The following is a 23,817-nucleotide window of genomic DNA, read 5'->3' as shown; positions in this document are numbered from 1 at the left end:
TGTACTTAGCCACCTTTAATACAGTAAAGTTGACATCAGGTACAAGTTTTCTTCTTGATGAAAAAAATCAAGACACAAACCCATTCGATTTATTTTGCTCATTCCTTTCCTTTTTGGGCCTTGGTTCCAATGGACCCACTTGGACTTGAAAAGGCAATCCTAAAAAAGGATTACAATGACAATAACTAACAATAATTATGCAATATCCAGTGATAATCACTGAGCCTAAGGTGAATTGTACACCCCGGCTGCCTCTTTCAAAGTAAATAAATAGGGATAAATAGTAGCATTAACAAAAATAATGACGGTGATGATTAAAAAAAAAAAAATTAGGCCCATCATTATATTCAACGTTTCCACTTCTTCTTCTTTCTTCCTCAATTCTTCCTCCTGCCTTTCAACTTCTTCTTCTTTCTTCCTCAATTCTTCCTCTATTGTCACGTCTTTCTCTTGACCTAGAAGGGGAAAGAAGGAAAATAGAAATTGAGCAGTTGAAGAAAGAGCAAGAATGTCTGAAGGCTAAAATAGAAGAGCTGAATAATGAATGTGTCTATCATAAGAATAGATATTTTTCGTTGGATAAGAGTAGTGAAGATGATCAAGCAGTCTCATTCTATACTGGTTTCCCAAATTACAAGACTTAAATGGCATTTTATAGGTACTTGGAGCCTAAAGTGCAGAACCTGCAATATTGGAAAGGAGAAAAGGGATTTAAAGAAGGCACTGCATACCAGGAGGGAAAGGATACAAAAAAACCTGGGCCTGCTAGGAAACTTGATCCACTGGATGAATTCTCTCTGGTCCTTGTTAGTCTAAGGGTTGACCTATTTATTTATGATATAGCAGACCGATTTGGAATCAGTGCTGGTTTGGCATCAAAAATCTGCAACACATGGATTAATTTCTTATATTATGAACTCAAACTTATTTTCCCTTTTCCAAACCAAGCTCTCATCAGAAAAAACATGGCCAAAGAATTTATTAAATACTCTACGAGCAGAATTATCTTAGATTGCACTGAAATATTCAGTGAAAAGCCTTCTTCCATGCTAGCACAGTCCCAGACGTGGTCTCAATATAAGCACCACAACACATGGAAGATACTGGTTTGCATTTCACCAAATGGTCAGGTGACATTCAAATCAGATGCATGGAGTGGAAAAGTTAGTGACAAACAGATAACTCAAGACAGTAGAGTTTTAGAACTTCTTGAACCAGGCGACAATGTGATGGTCGACAAAGGATTCGAAATTGAAGATATCGTCCCACCTGGTGTACGAGTGAATATGCCTCCATCCTTGCAGTCCAGACGTCCGTTTTTTGCAGCAGATACTGAAAAAACAATGAACATTGCTTCTGTCACAATCCATGTTGAGAGGGCTATACAACGGATAAAAACCTTTCATATTTTGGATGGAAATTTCCCCCTTTCACTAGCTCCATACATATCACAGGTATTCACAGTATGTGCTTTATTGACTAATTTTTGGTCTCCACTTCTGCCTCCAGGTGATGAGGATAATCATTTAAAGCTTGCTAAGTGATTTTTAAGATTTATTTTACTAGTTTTTATAAATGATTGTATTTGAATTCCATCATAATGATTCATTAAACAATAACCAATGTGCATGAGCTCAGATTTCAATCATAGAAAAGCATAATGAGAAATTCCTTTTGCCCTTTTCTGCTTTCTCAAAAAATTCTCTTCAATTCCTTTTCCTTAAACTTTTTTGTTTATATTTATATATTATCACACACAGTTTTTGAGTCACTTTTCTGACAGTTGATTTTTCTGTTCATTTTTAAAGAAGTTTGATGCACATTGCCTATTGTTATAATTTAAACTAAAATACTTACAGAGTTGGAGTTTTCGACATTTCTTGGTACCATATATGGCTTCCATCCACCATGTTGATAAAGGATTGTGTTTCTCTAAATCCTCCGTGTTAACATTTCTGGTAAAATGCCTTCTTTTAGAAATACTCTATTTTGGGTAAAGTATGTGTTTCCCATTCCTTTCCTTTGAAAACTCGTTCCACATAAAGGGGCATATTATCTCCAAAATAAATAACAAAGTCTACATATGGTAACTGACAAACATACAGTTGTCCTTGTATTGGATGATAGTAATTATGAACCTCCTTCAGGTGGATGCCTTCATTTTTTTGCAAGCAAAATGTTTTATCTTCTGCAGCTTCCTCAGCAGTTTTGCCCACTTTACTTAAAGGACACTTAACCTCCAGTCCCCATTGCTCCTTAGTTTCTTCATTGATGATTATTCTATCTAAACTGGACCCAAGGTATGGTTCCTCTTTGATATTTTAAGTCCAACTTCCTTTGCCTTAAGCTTCAGCCCATGCTACCTTTTCAGATTCAAGTAAGCAGAAACTGCCCGTCCTTCATTTTCCAAGCCATACTGAATAGCTTCTGTTTTAGGATTTGTGTAAAGTGTGCTTTTTTAGATGGCTCAACCTTGGTTTTGGCAGCAGTGCCAAAATTGGATGAAGTTAAAAATTCCTTTCTCTTATTTTTCCACTCATCATTTTGTGATTTTCCTCTGGTAGCCACTTCTATATTTAAGATTTGACTGTCAGTTATGGTCATGTTTGATACATATATATCTATCATTTCTTCAAAGTTCCTGGATGCAATGTCATAACAGTCCCCAAAAAGTAAGTCTAAGATTTCCTCACTTTTTTTTGGTGGAATGACATTTTCACTTCATGTTGAACTCAATGGTTTAATGTCATGGAATAAGAAAAATGAACTTGATTTCATTGAATGCTGTAAATCATTGCAAAGAATGTCAAACTCATATTTGTTGATTTCTCTTTCCTAAGCTTCCCAAGGGTCGTACTTGATAACTTTTGATGCAGAGCGTATATTTTTCTTCCCAAATTGAATTTTACGAATAAGTATCTCGTCAGAAGGCTTAGCTGCAACACTCTGATTTCTGGGAACCACCCATTAAGACAGCATGCGCAGACCACGTGACTACCCATAACTGTCACAGTGACCTACGGGACTAGGGCTTATTAGTTATTTGCATGGCTGAGGATCAAACTGTTTTGTATCTAGGTAAGGAGAAAGTCCTGCTTTTCCTTAGGTTATACTTAGACATCTTGCAATTTGGCAAAAGAAGGTGAAAATTTGTGTTGTGGGTCGTTAATGTCATAACTTTGCAGATATAGACTCCCTTCATTCAAGTAGAGTGGGAAGCCCAGAGAGTTGTAGAGATCCTACCTTTGACAAGTTTTGATAAATTATTCGAATTTCCATGTCAATCAAGTCACACAGCAAACAATCATGTGGTTTAAAAGTACAGATAGGAATCAGAGGAGGCTTACAAGTACTCGGTAATGGGGTATTTACCCAACAATAGGCACAACTAGATAGAACCGCAAACTGGTGGCAGAATTAAAAAAGAAGCATGAGTTTTGAGAGAAACACAATGCCCTTTGGTTCCTCACGGCAATCTTTTCCTTGAGTTTCCAATCTGAATATTTAAAAGAAATTCAATTCCATTTTATAAATAGTTATACTTGTAGGTTTCATGTAAGTTGTGGACAATTAAAAGCTCTCAATTTTCATATAATCAACAAAAATTGCATTAAAAATATCAGAAAAGCATTCCATTAGAACAGGAAATACCACTATCCGAGAAATTAAAATTACAACGTGCATTTGATGAATGTGAAAATAAAAATACGCAAATAAAAAAAAAAACAACATAGCATCTGGCTTTATCAGAAAGAAGTATTTTTGTATGTTTGGTATAATTAAAAGGGGTTCTTTGCTGATGAAATTTAAAAACTGCTATTTTACCTGTGGTTTACATTTCCTTGTCTGACATTATTAAGATTATCATCACCATGTTGAACATAATCATCTTCTACAGTACTGCTAGATGTGATTGGGTCATCCTCCATTGGAAATTATTCATCATGCTCTAAACCTTTTTTCACTTCTTGCTCTATTTCTTCATTGGTGTCAGTTTCCATGTCAATTTGCTCTTGATCAACAGAAAGCATTTTTTCTTCTACTACATCCTCAGTCTGACAGCCTGTCACAAACAAAATATACAACATCATGTAACACATATAACAGATTGTGCAAGTGTGTATTCAGGGACAAAGGAGCCACCCCACTTTTGAGAAATAAATAATTTTTCAAATGAAGATGAAGATTTAGTAGAGGTAGAAATAGCTATGGCATTTTCTATGCAAGTTTATAACAATCAAATCAAATTTGCAGTTGAACCACCTAATTTTTATTTCAGGTCCACCCAATAAAAATTTGCTCCTGCATCCCTGGTATTTGCATACAAAGCATGAAAGCAATGACACACCAAATTTGAATAAGTAAAACACACATGTACTTGTTGTTATTGTGACTGGATGTTTAGCTGTTTCTGCCAGTGCCTCTGTCATTTGAACATTTGTCTTTTCCAGCCTATTTATTTTCACTTTTATTGACCTAATGTCTGTCCTTAATTGCTGGGCCCAGTTTTCAGATATAAAGTTTGTGCAATAACTGTCAACTGGGAGTTCCTGCAAAATTCAGTTTTACCAAGAACTGTTAACTTTTTGAGTTGGTGTTATAGTGATTGCAATAACCCAGTGAAATAAGAGTGAGTTTATTTAACCCAATGAAAAATTGGCATGGTACTTGTAATAATAAGCAGAAGTCTCTAAATTTATTGCTCTATTTTGTTCTTCATAACTAGCAACACGAACTTGTAAGTCATTTAATTTTAATTGTTTCGCATGAAATCACTCTAGCAGACTACTAGAAGAATTTATTTGCCTTCTTTTCTTTTGTGTTTATTGATTATCACACTATTTTTTATCTCGTGGATTTATGGCAACCATTCTATGATTGTCAGGTATAAATGAATGGCCTATCATATATAGATTCTTACGTATGATCAATGGCCTTCAGGAACTTATCTAAGAGACCTTTGTGGGTATCCCTTGGGATTCTCAGCTTCTTCTTTGCCATAAAATACCTTAATCTCAAAAATACCTTTTTTTTAATCCAAAGCTTTGATACTTTGCAACCACTTGCTCTTTGAAGCTTGAATTGGACAAGAACTCGATTAGCAGCCAATGGATATTTATTACTATTTTTAGCTTTCTCGCCTACTAATTTTCTCCTTTTTCTTGCCACCTTCACTCTTCCCACATTTTGTTTATGCTCGTTGAAGGCTAGTTCTGCCTGTAACTTATCTCTGTTTTCATTCCACTTAAATACGAGAGATTTACCTACTCCTCTTTTTCCATAGTGTATAATATCCTTTGACAGCGCCCCAGTCTCTTGTCAACTTTTTCAGTGTTGGTTTGCTGGACAGTTATTTCATCATTCTTCATGTTGGCAGTAGGGATATTTAAACCTGAAGAACCTTCAACTGGCTTGTCTGTAAGTGCGCTCTTGCAGTTGACATCGATGTGCTTGAATCGCACATGTGTATCTAGGTACTGCTAAAATGTTAGTAATGTACTTAATTACCTCCAGTTGGATACGTTTATCTGTTGTTCGCTTCACAATGGAATCTATTGTCTGCTCTAAACAATTTTTTTCGTTCAAAAGCTACAAGAAAACGAAGCTTTTTTGTTAAGATAATAAACCTCCACAATCATTTATTGGCGTCATTAACCGACTTAAGCACCTACCAGGCCTAAACGTGTTTGTGGTACATACCTCTGTAGCTTTGTTCTTGTAACTTTCTCTTTCTTTTTCAATAGAAGCAGCATTTTTACGGCAATTTGTCAATTCTTTCGTTATCTGTATTACCCTGAGAACAGCACTCAGATACCATAATGATGTTATCAAGGAAAAAATAAATAACTAAATAAATAAAAGGCTGAATTTCTCGGCTTTGTAAACTTCTAAGTGATCCTGTCTTGAGCCGAAGTTGGTCGTTTTTTCACTTGTTTCTGTGTTCGTCTGTAATAAGATAGAGCTTTTGTCAGTATACTGTATTGAGTACTTAGTCAGGCAAATGCTGTAACTGACATACCGTTTTAGGTGCGCTGACTTTGTTTAGCTCCGCAAGCTTTACTTCACCGTTGAAAATTCCGCAAAGAATTTCGAAGACTTCAGCCTCTTTCATTGTGGGCATGATGTTCTTGAAGGTGTATGTTGTTATTCTACCAGACTTTAGTACTGCAGACGCATAGTGCTCTATCTTCAAAATCTTACCCCAATTCCTTTCGTTGACTGGGCAATTTACTCATATTTCCTGAAGTTCTACAAGAAGACAGTGACAATTGCACGTGTTTCTGAACCAAACTAGAGTAAAATCATAAATTTTAGATGCTTACTTTAATGTTGGTGAATGTATTCTTGTTTTGCATCTTCCACATCTTGATCACATCCTTTTCAGTCACCTGGGAAGTTTTAAAAAGTTCCATAAAATTTTAGCGATAGCGATCGTAACTCAATCCAAATGTGCAAGTGCTGAGTTTTTTTATGATCTCTATCAAGGTTTCATAGGATACGGTTTCCAATAGGAAAGTAGTGAACCTTTCCCCTTAATCAACTTTAATTTGAAAGGCCATTCTCTTCTGTTCGCGCTAACATCAACACAAGAAGTGTAACTCTGAAGTATATTGCTTCACGCTCCCTAGATTACAAGCAAGGTGATTGGTCATATAAAACAACAGGAAGTCATCAAACGACTCAAACTTGTCAAAAAACTGTCAAAAACTTTGAATGGGTGGCCACGGCTCGACGCGCACGACTGTAGATAAATAAATTATTATAAAGCGACTGCTTCGTTCATCCTTTTTCAGCATAAAAGCATTTTAAGTTGGTGGTTTAACCTGCGTTTTAGGAGCTTTGCAAGACACAACATTGCTCTGATCGGAGGAAGAACTCACATGATTACCTCATTTCACGCAGAATTTGCACCTGTAGAATGTAGTTAGATAGAACCAATTCAAACGCACATGAGTCTATTGTCGTTTATTGGTGGTTGAAAGCTGAGTAGATCGATTTGTAGATGATTATAACTTCATTGGTATGGCACGATATGATGTGATGTGGTTCGACTACAGACGGCTTCAGACGTTTAGAGTTTTGGCTTCCGTCAATGAAAGTTAGCACGGACTAACTTGAAAGAAATTACCACTCAACAAATCAGAAACTACCATTCCCACCCTTGGAATGGACAAACTATTATTACAGTCGTAAACTTATGTTAATCGATATATTATAATGTTTAATGAAATGCCATTCAATAAATCTTTGAGTTTGTTTTTATACCTGATTTTCAAAGTTATCGATTTGTTGCATTCATTCCCAAACAAGAACATTTAAGTTTTATAGATAATCAGTATTCAAGCGAGACATTTTTTGAGTTGAGCGGAATTTCTTTGAATTTTTTGGTATCTTTAGTAGGAAAGATGAGGCACAAGGCCTTCGTGCTAGTTTTAGCAGGCGTTCCAAACCATAGGTAGTATTGCCCAGTCTACGTCTTTCAAATATCTCGAATAAATTACCATGCCTTTGAGTTGTGTTTTGAGATCTGGGGCGCGCTTTGGTTTGAATATTCTGCCTTTTTATATATTATTTTAATATTTGTATTTCGAATATTTGTTTGTGTTTCAGAATATTATATTAATCAGAAACACGCTGATCCTGGTTAATGAAAAATGTCTCAGTGACTGTCAGTGAAGATGGAAGTAGAAATATTTTTATAGAAGACTACGATTCACCTCCAAACGAGAACACAGTAGGGCTGCACATGAGCTTGGAGGAATTTCAGAAGTTCAATGAACACTACCAAGAGATTGAAAAGTGTTGCTTAAACTTAATGGAAGTCCAAAGTTCTCAATAGTGCTATAGTGCAATCGTTGGGTTTTGCTAACCTTGCAGCCTCGCAACAAGCTTTGAGCATCATCTCCCAGAATTTCCGTCAGCACTTTCGCTTTGGCATCGGAAAAGTCAACAGTTATTCCTTGGAGGCGTTAGCCGAACTCTAAAAGACGGAAACATTCTTTGTCGTGCTTTCAAAGACCTCTTTGAACGCTACTTTGAGGGAGTCAGTTGTTTGTCTGTCCATTAAAACTCGCCATTGTACACAATAGTAATCGTGCATTTGTTGGGTTTGGCTAACTTTGCAGCCTTGCAACAAGTTTTGAGCATCGTCTCCTAGAACTTCCGTCAGCACCCTAGCTTCGGCATCGGAAAAGTCAACAGTTAATCCTTGGAGGCATTGGCTGACTCTAAAAGACAGAAACATCTTTGTCGTGCTTTCAGAGACCTCTTTAAATATTAGCAATAATAATAATGATAATAACAACAGTGCTTGTATAGCACATTCTGCTACCTCAATGCGCTGTGGAGATAAAAACGGAAATAATAAATAGTTCAGTCCAGCAAACAGGTTCAAAAGATTTAAATTAAGTAGGGTGATTGAAAGAGTAGAGGTTTCAGTAATGACCGGTAGTTTTCAGTAGTGTCCGGGTAGTGAGTTCCATAGTGTAGGACCAGCAACTGAGAAAGCACGATCGCCATAATTTGAAGTGAAGGTACGAGGAACAGACAGTAGGCTTTGTTTAGGTGATCTCAGTGAGCGTACAGGCTTGTGTTCTTGTAGGAGCGTGGCGACATAAGCGGGAGCAGAACCATGAAGAGCCTTGAAGGTAATCAGCAACAATTTGAAGACTATTCGCTCTTTAACCTGTAGCCAAAAATATAAATAAATAAATATTTGATTAGCAAAATTGAAAAAACCGTCGAAAATTTCAGTAATATCCCACATATGGCCAACGCTTGTGAGCTATGTTTGATAAAGTAGTGGGTGTAGAAGAGGCAGCATTTGACATACTGGCCTTGCTGCGGTCATGCATTATCATTGTTGATCTTGAGATGGTGCGAATCACATATGGCATTGTTTCTTGCTTTCCTCCATCCACAGTCCATGTTCTTGTGCCATAAGCAACATCTTGATAGAAGTACGGCCGGTTTATAAATTCAACAAAGTGGTCCACCTTGTTAGTATCCAGGGGCACACCATATTTTGCTATTTTAATGACACCTGAACTTGGCCCGATTTTTCTTGAATGTGCTCTTGCTTGTTTTATTTGCCTCAAGCTTACCTTTTCATAAGATTCGTGGAAAGTCTGCAATTCCTTCATGGAATATCTGACTCAAGATCTGTATTTTAAGGTTTTTATTTGAAACATCACGATAAGCAGACATAAAGGCAACAAGGTCATCTGACGGACTGGCACTGTATTGGTTGCTGTATTGCTTGGAATAGTTTCTCACAAACTTTGGGAGCAATCACACTACAGATAATACCACGTGCCTCAGTTGCTTTTTGTATGTATGCTTCCTTACCTTCATTGGTTCTAGAAATCCGTGGAGTATCAGTTGCGCTTTCTCGTTCATATCCTTGGGTATCCTGTGGAATAATATGACATCGGTAGTTTTAGGTTTATGGAGTCGTTTATTTCTCGTGTTCACAGTTACAAATTGTAAATTTATAAGTACAGAAAGCGTTATAAAAAGTAAAAAGCTCTAAGACAGTGGTCATAGCTAGAGAAATTGAGATAAACATATGACTACCTTGGTCTGAGGTTCAATTCAGGCACGCCCTTTGAAGTAAAATCTTGAAAAAGGTCTGCTGTATTTAGACATCATGAGTTTAATTTTAACAAGTTGGTATGTTTTTCTCTACATTTTCCGCAGATTGCTAGAACAGAATATAACATTAGCGTAAAGTTTAAAGCCCTCCTCTAAGATGACAATATTGTGAGAGAGATATGATGGGACAGAATGGCTGGGAATCTTCACGATCGATTAACACGTCAAAAGGCCGGCGCCTCGTGTTATGTTTGTAATCAATGATGGTAATCTTAGCTGAGTGGAGATTACCTTGGGTCATCAGGAAAGATAAAGCATTAAATTGAACAACTGTGTCTCTAGACTGTGCACTCTTGGCAGCTAACTCTCCTACACGGAAAAACCCGTAAAAGGCTAGCAAAAACATAGCAGAATAGAGAACTCTTTGAAATGCAGAAGAGTTGGTATGTCTGAGGGCCTGTACTAAGTTGTGAAGCAGTGGGCGAGTGATTGGCAACCGTACATCAAACAGACGCCGACGATTTAAAGCTGTCACGAGCTTTTGAATTAAAAATGCTCTTGTCGGATCTTGAAGCCCTTGCAGCTTGTGTAAATATCCGATCGCGGATAAATATGATGAAATAGTGGAACAAGCCAATTTCTTAGCCAAAAGGTATGAAATAAACAAAGCTATTACATCAGGCTTTAGAGGTAAATTTGGTTGAGGAGATCCGTAGAATCTCTGGTAAAAAGTACTAAAAACCGACCAAGCTCGCCGATAAGAAGCACGAGAGCCCTTAGACAAAGCCAAGCGTAAGAGAACACCTAAGCTAGAGACCAACTCTCCGGCAGAAGGTTCGCGTGTATCGCCGTAGCGCACTCGTCCGCGTCGGGCATGAGCTGTTTGAATTTGTCTACCTGTAAGCGGGAAATTAAATCGGCACGACTATTACTTAAACCTGGCACATGTTGTGCTCGAAATAAGATATTATGGCGTAAACAACTTAATACGAAGTCACGTGTCAACATCATAATTATCTTATCTTTTGAGGTCTGTCGATTAATTATTTCAACCACTGCTGCGTTGTCAGTGAAAAACGTAACACACTTATTAGCCATATTTGACCCCCAGATACGTATGGCAATAACAATAGGAAAGAATTCTAGAAATGCGATGTTAAAGGATTTCCAAGAAGCCGGCCAAGCACTGCAAAACCAATGCTTACCAAAGATAGCCCAGTAACCAAGTGATGCAGCGGCATCTGTGTATAGTTCGAGGGTAGAAGACGTCTCCCATTTTCCCCCCAGAAAAAACGATTTGCCGTTGTAAGCGTCTAGAAATTGACACCACGTGATAATATCTTTTTTGACTTCCTGAGTTAAACGAATATGATGATAAGGATTAAGGCGACCCTTGGTAAGATCAATCATGCGGCGCAGGAAAGAGCTACCTGGAACGATCACAGAGCAAGTAAAATTTAAAAGGCCTATTAAGGATTGTAATTCCCTTAGCGTTACTGACCGCTTTTTATAAAACGAACGAAGAAGAGTGTGACATTTTTGAAGCTTATCATCAGGTAATTAGGTCTCGCCTTTGACAGAATCTAAAGTAATACCCGTGAATTGTAGAGCTGTCTCAGGGCTCACCGTTTTCTCTGGAGCTAATGGGACTCCAAGGTAATCGCACATGCCCATGAAATTATTGAGATCTGTACGACACTTATCCTCAGTAGGTGCAATGAATAAGAAATCGTCTAAAACATGTAACACAGCCGACGCACCGAGACGTGTCAACGAGAGCCATTCTAGAGATGTACTGAAAGCTTCAAAAATGGCACATGAAGAAGAGCAGCCCATAGGTAGACAATTGTCAAAATAATACATGCCATCCCACTTGAGCCCCAGCAAAGGATAGTCAGTAGGATGAATTGGAATAATTCGAAAAGCTGAATTAATATCAGTTTTCGCCATAAAACAGCCTGCCCCCACACGTTTAATGGCAGAAATTGCCTGACCGATTGAAGCATATTGTACCGAGGAATAAAATTCGGGAATAAAATCATTAACTGAAGAGCCTTTAGGATATGATAAATGGTGTATTAAACGAAATTCCCCAGGAACTTTCTTGGGAACTACACCCAGGGGCGAAGTCCGAAAATTAGAGAATGGAGGCACCGAAAAAGGCCCAACAATTCTACCGGCTTCGCATTCCTTACGCAACTTAGATAATACGAAAACCGAAACGAAAACCGTTGCACAAGTAAAACTTTAAAGGTCGTGGATATCCGTCCAAGAGATTTTCAAGCCTTGCCACCTTTATTGGTGTTACTGGCTGGGTGTGAAGGAGAACGTTTGTCGTTGGTACAATTGCTGGCGGAGTGTTTTCCACCACATCTGCAACAAACGTGCTCATACTGACACCCTTTACAAAATTTTCCGCTCTGAAATGCCCAACACGTTCCCTTGGGGAAAGGGGGGTTAGTATTGCGAAAACGATTTCGCTTAGCCGGCCCTTTCTTGGCGCCTTGTTGGGGTTTCCGAAAATTTGTTACCGCCCCAAGCCATAGCTCCCAATGGATTTGGTCCCAAGGAAAGGAGTCGGGGGCAGACTGTCGGAGATAGCGAAACTGCTCGTCGGAAAACCACCAATCACCTGACTTGTGAGCTATATCCCTAATAGTCTCACAGTATTTCATTAATGGCGCGGTTTGGTCCGAGAATTTTTCACAGAAAATGGCTACAAAAGTGTGGAAAGCCATCAGCCATAAGTCAATACTAGTAACTTTCTTGGGCTGGTGACTGGGCTCCAGCGTAATTTGTGGGTCGCGTGAATTTTCGGAGGGTTTCCCTACTGAAAGCGAGTATTTTTCAGGTGTAGGGGAGTTATTAAGAAGGGCGCCAAAATCGACATACTCGTTAGCCCAAATTTTGGATTTAATCTTAGAAGTTACGTGCGAGCCCAGAGTCACTGCAGCACTAGTAAAGACTTGGGATGACCGCGGATCTGACCTCGTTGATATACCTGGTGTCTCATTGTTCGTGCGAATATCAGCGACCTCGTCCTCTACAATTGGGGGGACGAGACCCTGTTCCTGTCCAACTCGCGGTTGCGACATGGCTGCCTGCACAGCATTGGTGACCGCAGTCGATAAAGAGGCAGCCAGGTCCAAGGTGAGGGGCCCTGCAGGCCGATAACTAGGAACATCACGCGCTGGCACTTCTATTGCATCAGCTCTTGATGGCCTCGTGTGTTTAGTCACTCGCTTGGTGGGAGGCATAACTTAACAAAGTGCATGATAAAAGTGTAAATACATAAACTATCTCGCAAAAACGCGAACTAGATAAATTAAGCGCTTGTGCTTTTGCGAAAAGTAAAACATACAAAAGAGAAGGGCAACGTGTAAAAGCGAATACAGAAAGCGAGCCAAACGCCGTCCAGCATTATCTAAAAAACCCGACAAAGCCGTAATGTATGTAATACGATATTAAAAGCATCTGTACGCCGAGTGACAGTATAAATTAGAAAAAGGGCAGAACAGAAAACCGAGTGCAATGGACACACCGTAAGACGGCGATCAAGGGATTGTACACTCAAAATGGTTTCTGAACACCCACAGTTAGGCTAAGCATAAACAACAAAGCACGTATTGTGCAACTTGTAGACCGAGAAACTAAAAACCCCACATGCCACACCGCATGTAATTCTAATCTTGACATGCCACACTGCTGTCAAGATAAGGAGGGGTGTGGTCCCGGTCTAACATTTTTAGCTAGCAAACAAGACTGCACTCAAAGCGTAACAGATAAAATAAAAGTAGTGACAAGAGATCACTCAATTACAAGCATGGAATGAACGGAGGCTTTTAAGAATTGCCCCTCTTAAACTGCTATAAAATTTGCGCTGTCCGCAGCTATTCAGATGAACACCATCGTATGCGTAGAAATTAGCCTTTGTATGCCAGAAACCTCTATGACCCCAATAAATTGCATAAGGAATTGGCTCCAAAACTAGGCGTAGATAGCGGGTTAAGATATCAACATTTTGGTTAAAAGCTGTTGACGCCTCCCTATAGAGTGTTTCGCAAACACAAACGCGCTCAACCCCATATTGGTCATGTAACAAACGAACTAGATCCTCAATACCAGAACCCACTAGAGCAGGGGTAAGATTGGCACGGGTTAGGTCGTTTGTTCCAATTTGTAAGATAACAATGTGGGGTCGAAAAGACTTTACAACATGTAGGTCATAATGGACAAGTTTTTTGAGAGTTCTGCCCCCAACACCGTGCCACCTTACAATTACATTATTCTCGCAATGAAAATAAGGGGTAAGATCGGAATTACGTTCGATGAAGTCGTGGAGACGACGAATAAAGGAATGTCCCAGAATAAGAATGCGCTTGTCAGCCATAATACAGTTAAGGTGTAAAAGTAAAATAACTTGCCTGATAATTTTACAGTGAATTTGCTCGACTGCGAGAATAATAGGAAAGAGGCCTCGTGGTAGTAAGACGCGCCTTAAGTACTGCTACGTAATAACAGTAATCATATCCTATTGGTCGACTTGAGAGATGCGGATTCATCTAGTTGGATTACCGGATCTAACAACAGTATAATGTTTCGACATAAATGTCATTATGCTGTCAGCATAATGTTCTGTTTTAAAAATTAAAAGCTGTGTGACATTTTGCCGTTAGCTTTATAGTAAAGCTTATTCACGCATTTTCTTTCCTTTTGTGAAGAAAAATGAATTGTAGACGAATCGAATTGTCTAGTGAACTAATTGGCAAGTATTTTAAGTCAAACATTTGCTTAATTATGTCCCCTTCTAGGCTTTAAAAGTAAATAAAAGACTACTAACTTTTCACGTTTTCTTCGCGACGTCAAATGACTGCAAACGCATTTAAGACAAGTAGGACGTCGCTTCGAAAACCGGAAGTGAAAAACCGCTATTTCCAGTCCAAACCGCGCGCTGTCACGTCGTCTTCGGCGTTGCCGTCCCGATGCTAAATCAGTCTAATGAAAGATATTAATAGCCCTAATTCAAGATTCTTACTATATTAAGTTAGCTAGCCCCTATGCCTATGCAAACTGTATTGTGCTTGTGTGTATATAGCTGATAAGCAAGTGCAGGTGTTCTATGCTAAGTTTCCATGCAATTACAAAAAGCAGATGAAAGATAAAGATTGTATGTCACTGTCACGTGCAGTATACATAAACCTACTCGCCAGAACGCTGTCATTTGAAAATAGAACATACAAAAAATATTTCACCTAAAACGTGCAACTTTCAAAATTCAACTGGCATTTTTATCTGATTCTGGCATGACGTTTTTTCACTTATTTAATAGTTGTGGAGTTTCATTCAGACCACTTGCCTGTCAGTTAGGTATTATGCATGCTGCAGATACCTGATGATGAAAGTAGACTACTTTATAATTCATAATAGTTATGTTTCATCAGCTTTTTAATTATAAATCAAGCCAAGCTTTCGAGCATCTTGCTCTCCATCAGGGCAAACGGTTGTGACGGTTTTACAAGAAACACGCAACATAACAATGTGCGCGTGCTATAGTTAAATGTATCAGTTGCTAGGAGCGCGCGTGTTACGAAGGGAGAATTAATTGCGTGCGCAATTTTTTTTTTGTCTATTAAGATACGCTATATGATCTTAATTGCCTATCAAGCTACGATAGCTATCAGGCAATGTTCTTCCACTGTCTCTATTAAAGAGAGCATGTGATTCATTAGCAATCTTCCATGCCTCCAGCCATTTCCTCTGGTGCCATCGTTCTTCTTTATAAACTACAGAACTACCAAGCCAGTTAATGCTGTGGCTTGATTTATAATTAAAAAGCTGATGAATCATAACTATCATGAATCTTAACTCGGCTTACAAACACTTATTGGATAATTTTTACAGTAAAAAGAAGTGATGAAAAACACTGTTGTATGACATCGAAACGTCGGTGTTTTTCATCACAATGTTTTTACTGTAGGATAAATATGTCAAAAGAAATTCAGCTTTGTTGGTTTACTTCTTCTCCATGGTTAGTCTCCAGATTCTCATTAACAGACGTGCAGGTGTTTCCCAAGGACATGATTTTCCTTGTGGTTAGGAATAACAGCATCAACCATCCACTTCATCACAAGGGGGAAGTTAACACCTTTTAACCCCAGCTTTTTTACGATCTTCTGCAACCCTCTGGACCACTTTGTTTATGAGTCGTTTTATTTCACTCTGAAAGTTTAACATACTTTTAATGCTTTGTTCTTTTGCCACTTTGTTAAAGGGTATCACTGCTATTCTTGAAAAAAACTCTGCAGAAAAAATTAAAGAGAGGAATTTAAATTCTGTGATTAATTAAATTTCTTTCATTTTGATTACTTTGCTGCTCCATAGGTATAACATGATTTATGCGTGTCATGCTGCATGCAGAGTTAAATCATAGGGTAACGAAAAAAATTAGTTAAACCAGATAAATGATTACTGTTCGTTATATAGCTGGCAATTATTGCCCTACCAAGAAGCTGGTTTTCACAAAAAATGTTGATTTTTGAAAATCAAAATCATTAAATTTAAGATCATATTCTCTAAGTTTGATCAATGGTTAATTTTTTGAGATCTATTTCCTTGCAACAAGATGTGAATTCAAAACTCGCCAGTATTAAAATATTTTTCTTACACTGTTGTTGTTATAGTTTGCTCGCTTAAAGTAATGTGCATGGTCAATTATGTGATAACCTCTAGCTTATGACTGCCAAGCAAGGCGGGCCCCAGAAATTATGCAATGCAAAGCTTGTAGTATTTGATTGTGATTGAAAAATCACTCAATATGTTCGCTAGTTATTAACCTTTTTTGCACTTTGAATTTGATATGCTCTTTCCATGCAGTGTATACGTGGATGTATATAAACCCTGGGACTAGGCCATGGCCTACCCATGGTCCTACCTATGGCCCACCCCAAGGCCAGCAACCTTCTGGAAATCTTGCTGTGAGCCATTATTTCGAGTTTCCACAGGAAACCTAATAAAAATGTTGGATAACAAACTGATTGCCATAACTGTGCAATAAGCCCATTAATTTACATAAATGCAACTATAATACTGCTGAATATGTTTGCCACATGAATCATCATCAATTGGCTGTAATTATGCAATCTTATAGTTACACATTGTTCACAGGTATTTAGTGCGCTTAATAGTATAATAGAGTAAACAACAAAATAAAGTGTAATATAGTAGAGCTGTTTTTGTGAGTGACATAGCTACTGCTAAAAGTCAACAAGTACATGCTATGTGATAAAAAAAATAAAAAAGTTTTTTTAGGTGTTTTTTTGTTCGCATTTAGTTCTTCTACTACATTAAATTGATTATTCTGCACTCTTTATTGTGTCTTTTTCTTGCGTACAAAAAGAATACGATTAAGTGGTAATTGAACTTCGTGTCATGCAATTTTGGTCTGAAATAAAACTTGCAATTACAAATCGCACTCCCAATACGCGGTCGTGCGATTTTGTAATCGCGCGTTTGATTTCAGACCAAATTGCACTCTACTCAGTTCAATATACCATCATTAGTATTTTTCATCAACTTGGAAAACACAAGCCTAGTGTTGGCAATACAACTCATATTACCGCCGTTTGAATTACTACGCGGCCACCCTAGACACAAATCGAGTCGTGTAGCTCGCAATAGACTACCGTCGATCATTCATGTTGACGCCATTTATACACGTTTGGATCAGTGAGTTGGCTTTCCTATCAAACTTTCTCAAACAGATATCATGAAGGAAAGTTTCGAAAGCGATTGCAATGAGTTTGAGTACATCCAAGTAGAATGAGGTGTTTGATTGATGGCAGTTGACTCGTCGCAACTTTTGTCTTGGCGGTATTTCGCAACATGACATTTCCATCAATTAAAAATTTCATTGCATGGAAACGCAATATGTAAAAGGCACAACTTAGACCACAGTCAGGCTTTTAACGACTCTAAGTATAAGCACAAGTATTTTAAAGGATTTAAACTTTCTGTACCTGTACTTCTGATCCTTGCCTTAATGGTGCAATATATAAGAGCAATTATTACAGTAATCAAATAATCAGCATAATTAGTATTGTAATAGGACTACATGCTGTCCAATTTGGAAACAATTGGATGAAAAGAATTCCGAGGACTGACAAAATTGGACGAGGCCGATAGGCCGAGTTCAATTTGGCAGTCAGAGGAATTTTTTGAATTCAATTATTTCCAAATTGGACAGCATGTATTCCTATTTTAGATTAATTATATCATCCCAAACTATACTAGACTGGTTCTATGAGTCATAGTTTCCCCGGAAAGAGAGCAAACTGGAACAAACACATGGAATCAGTCTAAAACTGATACTGTTGTAAGAATAACAAATAAATAGCACATTAGAAGTCACTGTGTTGCTGAAGGCAATTTTATTGTAATAAAAATACTACTTAAATGGTAAAAATATCAGCAAGTTGTTTATGGTGGAAAATGATTTTCAAAAATGGGGTATTAAGTTATTGGGAATATAAAATTATACCCCTAATATGCAATTGATAGTAATATATTTTTATGAATACTTAGAATTCAACTTTGGAAATTGTTGATTGAAGCTGAAACTAGAAAGGGAATAAATTATAAAAACCAAAAGCATTGCAGTATCTTTTAAAAAACTAATTACAATACATTTCTTAATACCTAAGTTGTTTGCAATGTGCAAAACCATCCAAGTGGCGGTACTTTTCTTCGTGTTTTTGTTAACATTTCTCTGGCGCATTCCATTCAAACTATCCTCAGATACTTCGGGAAATCTGTTAATTGATTGGAGAAGTTCCACGTCAACCATATTATCGTTGTTTACGTTAAAAAGGTCTTCAAAAAGATCCCAATTTACAACTTCCTCCGCCATTTTGAAAAACATTACAAGACGAAAAAAAGTAAACAAGGCCGGCCGGCAAGCGAAAGTCGCGCGCTTATTGGTTCAAAGTCAATTTCTATTGTTTCTCCTGATAAAAACTATCCCATTACTAATCAATTGGACAATTTCAGCTTTCCCAAGAAAAATGCGAATGGAAACAATCCAAACTAATCTTTAGTTTGTACATGATAGCTAGTAAACACTAGCGTGGACTGCGTCTGTGTTTCTAATGAAACAGTTATCGTAGATTGATTAGTTTTTCACCGTAGTAAAAATAGGAACTGACGTTTCGGACGTTAGTCCTTCGTCGGAGTCAATAGAAAGTAAGAGTGAGAGAGATGTTTATATAGTAGAGGAGAGAGAAAACAAACCAATAAGAAAAAAGCAAGCCATAAAACAAAGGAAAACAAAAGGATCGAAAGCAACAATAGGTGAGAAATAACTTAATTATAAGCGAAGCGTTCGTTCATCCCGTGGGGATTAACGGTGTCAAGTGAATGAATTAAGCGCATTTCTTTTGTTTTACGATGATTGTTGCTGCCGTGGGTTAAACGCAGACCAAAAGCAATAGCATTAAGCTCAGATTGATTAGCAGAGTTAAAGTGCCAAGCAACTGGTTTAGATAAATCTTTCTTGCGAATGTCGTAAAGGTGGTCTCTAAAACGATCACCTAATCGGCGGCCAGTTTCTCCAACATAGAGCATGTTATAACGTGAACATTGAATGCAGTAGATGACGCTAGAAGAAGTACAATCAAAATGATCTGTAATATTAAAGGAGGATTTGGGACCTTTAATAGAAGTTTGTGAAGCAACAAAGGGGCAAGTGTAGCAACGTTTGCGAGAGCAGCGAAAAGTACCGGGTTCTTTATTAGAAGGAAGTACACCTTTAACTAAGGAAGAGCGTAAATTACGGTCCTTTTTGAACGAAAAAAGAGGGCGTTCTTTGAAAATGTTGGACGTGGTGGGATCAGAGTTGAGTAAATTGAAATTACGATTAATGACAGGTTTGATAGAGTTGTTAATAGGACGGTAAGTAATAGTGAATGGAATGCGGTTAAGGTTAGAATTGCGTGATTTAGGGGTGAGAGCAGTGTTACGATCTATGGAAGAAGCTTTAAGCATAGCACGGTCGATTATGGTAATAGGGTAACCACGATTAAGAAAAAAGGAACGCATTTCTTGACATTTGTGAGAAAAATCAGTGTCGTCACTACAAAGACGGCGCAAACGTAAGAATTGCGAAAAAGGAATATAATTGAGAGTGTGTTTAGGGTGTGAGGAGGAATAAAGTAAATATGAATGAGAGTCTGTGGGCTTATAATGAATAGTGGTATTGAGATGATTAGCAGAAATACTCACAGAAATGTCAAGAAATGTGACAGAAGTTTCACTAATGTCCCAAGTGAATTCAAGAGTTGGGTGAAAAGAATTGACATAGAGAATAAAAGAATCTAGGTCTTGTTTTGAACAAGAAGTAGCACCAATACAATTATCAATGTAGCGACCAAAAAGTTCAGGTTTAATGCCTGGATAGAGATCAAAAATCTGTTGCTCGATGCAGCCAACAAATAAATTAGTATAGCTAGGTCCCATTTTGGTGCCCATAGCTACACCGTTAATCTGTCGAAAAAAGCGGTCGCCAAAGGAAAAACAATTAAGGGTGAGAGCAAGTTCAGCTAAACGTAATAAAGTAGGAGTGCTTGGTTCTAAAACGGTGCGATGATCAAAAAAATGTTTGAGAGCATTGAGACCTTCATCATTAGGAATAACGGTATATAAAGATTTAACATCCATAGTAAATAAAAACCTGGATTGAGAATTTTGAAAATGAAAGTCATTAAAAATTCCGAGGGCGTGATTAGTGTCTTTAATGTAGGTGGGTAGAGTCTGAACGATAGGTGACATAAGAGAGTCAAGAAAGCTAGAAATAAGTTCGGTGGGACAACTACAAGCTGATACAATAGGACGGCCAGGATTATTAGGTTTGTGAATTTTAGGTAAAAAGTAAACATGAGAGGTGCGAGGAGTGTTAATGATAAGATTGTTGGCAGTAGCTGGAAGACTGCCGTCAGAAATAAAAGAGTTAATAGTGTCTTTGACAGTTTGCTGGTAGGTGGGTGTGAGGTCTTTGTTGATTTCAAGGTAAAGCTTCTTCTTTGTACAGATCGGTGTGCCAAACGAAAACAGCATATGGCGCGCCAAACCGGACAAAAATACTTGTATCAAATAGATAAGACTTATTTTGAGAAATATAAAACTTCTTGTCAAAATATGAAACTTGTTTTAAGAAATATAAGACTTATTGTAAAAATATAAGACTTGTCGAAGAAATATAAAACTTCTTGTCAAAATATATGACTTGTCAAAGAAATATACGACTTCATGTAAAAATATAAGACTTGTCGAAGAAATATAAAACTTCTTGTCGAAATATATGACTTTATTGACGCCTGCGATCTGTGGTCAGCAGCACAGAAAATGTCGAGACTGCGGTATTATTGACCAGCGGGCATCAACCCGAGTCATTAAACAAAGATGGCGGACGACTTGGTTGTTCTTCTTGACATTTTACACATTGGAAAACAAATCTGCGACGAAGTGAGAAGAAATATTTTTGTGAGCGATAGAGAGACAGCCGGGAAACTCAGGAATAACTGTGTTAAAGTTATCATCGCTTTAGTTGTTGCAACCAGACAACTACCGTTGAACGAGCAAGACCGAAATTTTATTCACGAGAATGTTTATATGTTAATCCTAGAAATTCAGGAATATATTTTATTGTTTGAAGAACGATTCTCTGAAAAGGAAGGAGATGAGTCGCATTATTCTTGCCCCACAGTTCCAGGTGTTGGTCAAGGTCGACCAAAATTCCAAATTCCTTGTGAACAGCTAGAAGGGCTGAGGTCACTGGGTTTTTCATGGACGGCTATAGCTAGAATGCTGGGTGTATCGGAGAAGACTGTCAAACGTAGGCGAGAGGAGTACAATATATCTGAGCATGCTGTACTGTTTTCGGATATCACGAATGATGAATTGGACAGTCTCGTGGAGCATGTTCTGGAAGTGTCACACAATTCGGGAGAACGTATGATGATGGGATGGTTCAAGGGAAGAGGGATTCGCATTCAAAGATGGAGACTAAGAGAGGCAATATCTCGTGTGGACCCAATTGGGCGAGAGCTCAGAAGGAAAACAGTCACCAAGAGGAGAGCATATTCAGTTCCAACTCCAAATGCATTGTGGTAAGAATATAGCTACACTGTAAAAACTTATTCTAAGGGGAAACAATCATTTTGTCCATAAGTACATTCCCCTTAAAAGTTAAGGAGGCCTACTTACCTCATGGACAAAAAAGAGTGTTTCCCCTTAAAATATGATATACTCATAAATAAGCTTAATTACTGAATTTGTTGCAGTAGCCATTATTAGCCTTGATATGGTTTTCTCACAGCCATATTTATTTCTGGCTTATAACACATACCTTGGTCTTAATAATTTATAAGCTAACAAGTTCATCTGGTTACATGTACTATATTTGCCTGTTATTAACTGATTGCTGGAACCAAAACACTAGTACGATGCACACTTTAAAGCATCCTACCACCAGAACGACTGGTTATAGTAGGAATTTTAATTTCTTGTATTATTTTATAACCATTAACACTGTAGTGATGTATTTGATGGCTTGTACCATTAATTCACATCTAAATTATGTATGAAACAAGAAAAAAAGTTTTAGTTTACAGCACGCCTTTAATATCATGGCCACTGTACAAATGTTATATAGAAGTATCCCATGTTAGCCATCTTATAAACCAAGATTGCAATTGCAATTAATAACCAGAATTTCCCAAGTACTGTGGATATGTTTAATTTGTTGTTGTATTTGCTTTTCAAAACAAATACCAGCTGTGAAACGTGTTAATTATCTGATTGGTTAACTTTATGGAACTTTTGTAGGGTGACCACAATAAGGTGCCTAAAATATGTTTTATTAGATCATTCATGTGGTTTTTTGCAACATACAAAAAGGAATTACTGTATTATTATTATTAAAGGAAATTCTTTTTAGACATACTTTGAAACCACAAGACTAGTATTTAGTATCTATTATTATTTTTTTCCGGTCCGGTATCCTAAAAAATCGTGCGTTCTGATTGGCTGTTTGAGCGGGCGGTATTTTGTCAGTATCTGCCCACGCGCGCGGTCCGGTATCCTTTGCCACTAAACGACAAAACAAAACGATTACAAAAACAAGTAAAAACAATACGGGAAAAAATTAATAAGTTATTTACCGTCCTATAGTCGGTCCGGATATGGAAAAACTGTGCCCTCGGTCCGTATATTCCAGACCTCGGGCACAGTTTTTCCCTATCCGGACTTCCTGGCCGGTAAATAACATATATGTAAGTACAAGTAATGTTTATAAAATAACCTTAGCTGATTATATACACTGTATTACATATTTTGCAGGCACCTTGATGGGCACCACAAATTGATACAGTGGCGAATTGTCATTCATGGTTCCATAGATGGATTTTCCAGATCTGGCGTGATGTGCATAATTATGTTGTTCAATACTTTAAAAACATTTTCTTTTATTTGGAATCAGTTGAACTTCTAAATCGTGATGATGAAGTGGATTTGTTTGCTTTACATTATGTTTATTTACCACGCATAAATAATGCTATTCAACAATTTGTTTTGCAATGGAACAATCACTCACTCTCTGGTGATGGTGGATATACCCCTTTACAGAGGTGGACAGAGGGCTTTTACAGATTTGCCCAGTCAGATTATATGACTGTAAGAGACATGCTCAACCCACAGAATTGTAATCAGGATTATGGTGTTGATGATGATGGATCAATGCCTGAGCTTCAAACCAGTAACCATGTTGAAATACCTGCATCTACCATTCACCTTACGGAGGATAAGATTTCCCAGCTCATAAGTGATGTTAACCCAGTTTCCAATGACTATCATCATGGAATTGAGTTGTATTGTGCTGTCTGTAACATTGTAAGAGAGATAATTGGTAACAATGAATGATTTCTTAATTTCATTACTAATCACGTAATTATTAGTAATTAATAATTACCAATTCCATTGCAAAAGAAAGTGGGCAAAGCATTCTGGTAGCTGTAGTTAATTATGTGGTCATGCATTATCGCCTTGTAATCCATCAATGGGCTATTATTATCCAACTATAGGATCGTCATAATCTATTTAGCATAAAAAAAGAGTTTATTTTTAAAACAAACAGGAGCCTTTCGTAATCACAGGGCATATCACGCAGTTTATTAA

The 23,817-nt window shown here is 37.7% G+C and overlaps 6 protein-coding genes across 6 annotated transcripts in view; 3 read left to right on the top strand and 3 right to left on the bottom strand.

Annotated features, from left to right (window-relative positions):
* Positions 1–23,817, top strand: part of LOC148912092 (G2/M phase-specific E3 ubiquitin-protein ligase-like) — a 42,978-nt gene that overhangs the window by 12,263 nt on the left and 6,898 nt on the right. The window lies entirely within an intron of this gene.
* LOC116296006 (uncharacterized) lies at positions 645–1,544 on the top strand. Its single transcript, XM_031703975.1, has one exon. It carries the CDS (start codon positions 645–647, stop codon positions 1,542–1,544), a length of 900 nt encoding a protein of 299 aa, XP_031559835.1.
* LOC148912096 (uncharacterized) lies at positions 9,734–11,544 on the bottom strand. Its single transcript, XM_089027951.1, has 3 exons — positions 11,190–11,544; positions 10,800–11,024; positions 9,734–10,491 (listed from the first exon to the last, which is right to left on the bottom strand). The coding sequence occupies exons 1-3, from the start codon at positions 11,542–11,544 to the stop codon at positions 9,734–9,736; spliced, it is 1,338 nt and encodes a 445-aa protein (XP_088884077.1).
* LOC148912095 (uncharacterized) lies at positions 11,874–12,851 on the bottom strand. Its single transcript, XM_089027950.1, has one exon. The coding sequence runs from the start codon at positions 12,849–12,851 to the stop codon at positions 11,874–11,876; it is 978 nt and encodes a 325-aa protein (XP_088884076.1).
* LOC148912094 (uncharacterized) lies at positions 18,952–20,700 on the bottom strand. Its single transcript, XM_089027949.1, has one exon. It carries the CDS (start codon positions 20,698–20,700, stop codon positions 18,952–18,954), a length of 1,749 nt encoding a protein of 582 aa, XP_088884075.1.
* LOC116295965 (uncharacterized) lies at positions 20,972–23,813 on the top strand. Its single transcript, XM_031703930.2, has 2 exons — positions 20,972–21,752; positions 22,984–23,813. Exons 1-2 carry the CDS (start codon positions 21,046–21,048, stop codon positions 23,132–23,134), a joined length of 858 nt encoding a protein of 285 aa, XP_031559790.2. The 5' UTR covers positions 20,972–21,045; the 3' UTR covers positions 23,135–23,813.

Source organism: Actinia tenebrosa, unplaced genomic scaffold (assembly GCF_029948245.1).
Source record: "Actinia tenebrosa isolate PJP-AT-01 unplaced genomic scaffold, QUT_ActTen_1.0 PGA_scaffold12__29_contigs__length_12842862, whole genome shotgun sequence".
Classification (NCBI taxonomy): domain Eukaryota; kingdom Metazoa; phylum Cnidaria; class Anthozoa; order Actiniaria; family Actiniidae; genus Actinia; species Actinia tenebrosa.
Note: the sequence above shows the minus strand (reverse complement) of the source record. Positions and strands in the feature narration are given on the sequence as shown.

Bases quoted from the DNA above. Each gene is read 5' to 3' on its own strand.
- LOC116296006 (XM_031703975.1), top strand. From the start codon at position 645: ATGGCATTTTATAGGTACTTGGAGCCTAAAGTGCAGAACCTGCAATAT.
- LOC148912096 (XM_089027951.1), bottom strand. From the start codon at position 11,544: ATGGCGAAAACTGATATTAATTCAGCTTTTCGAATTATTCCAATTCAT. The intron at 11,025-11,189 runs GTATTACTTTAG...TGATCGTTCCAG, and splicing joins GACAGCTCTACAATTCACGG to GTAGCTCTTTCCTGCGCCGC. The intron at 10,492-10,799 runs GTAAGCATTGGT...TCCCGCTTACAG, and splicing joins TGGTTACTGGGCTATCTTTG to GTAGACAAATTCAAACAGCT.
- LOC116295965 (XM_031703930.2), top strand. From the start codon at position 21,046: ATGGCGGACGACTTGGTTGTTCTTCTTGACATTTTACACATTGGAAAA. The intron at 21,753-22,983 runs GTAAGAATATAG...CATATTTTGCAG, and splicing joins CCAACTCCAAATGCATTGTG to GCACCTTGATGGGCACCACA.
- LOC148912094 (XM_089027949.1), bottom strand. From the start codon at position 20,700: ATGCTGTTTTCGTTTGGCACACCGATCTGTACAAAGAAGAAGCTTTAC.
- LOC148912095 (XM_089027950.1), bottom strand. From the start codon at position 12,851: ATGCCTCCCACCAAGCGAGTGACTAAACACACGAGGCCATCAAGAGCT.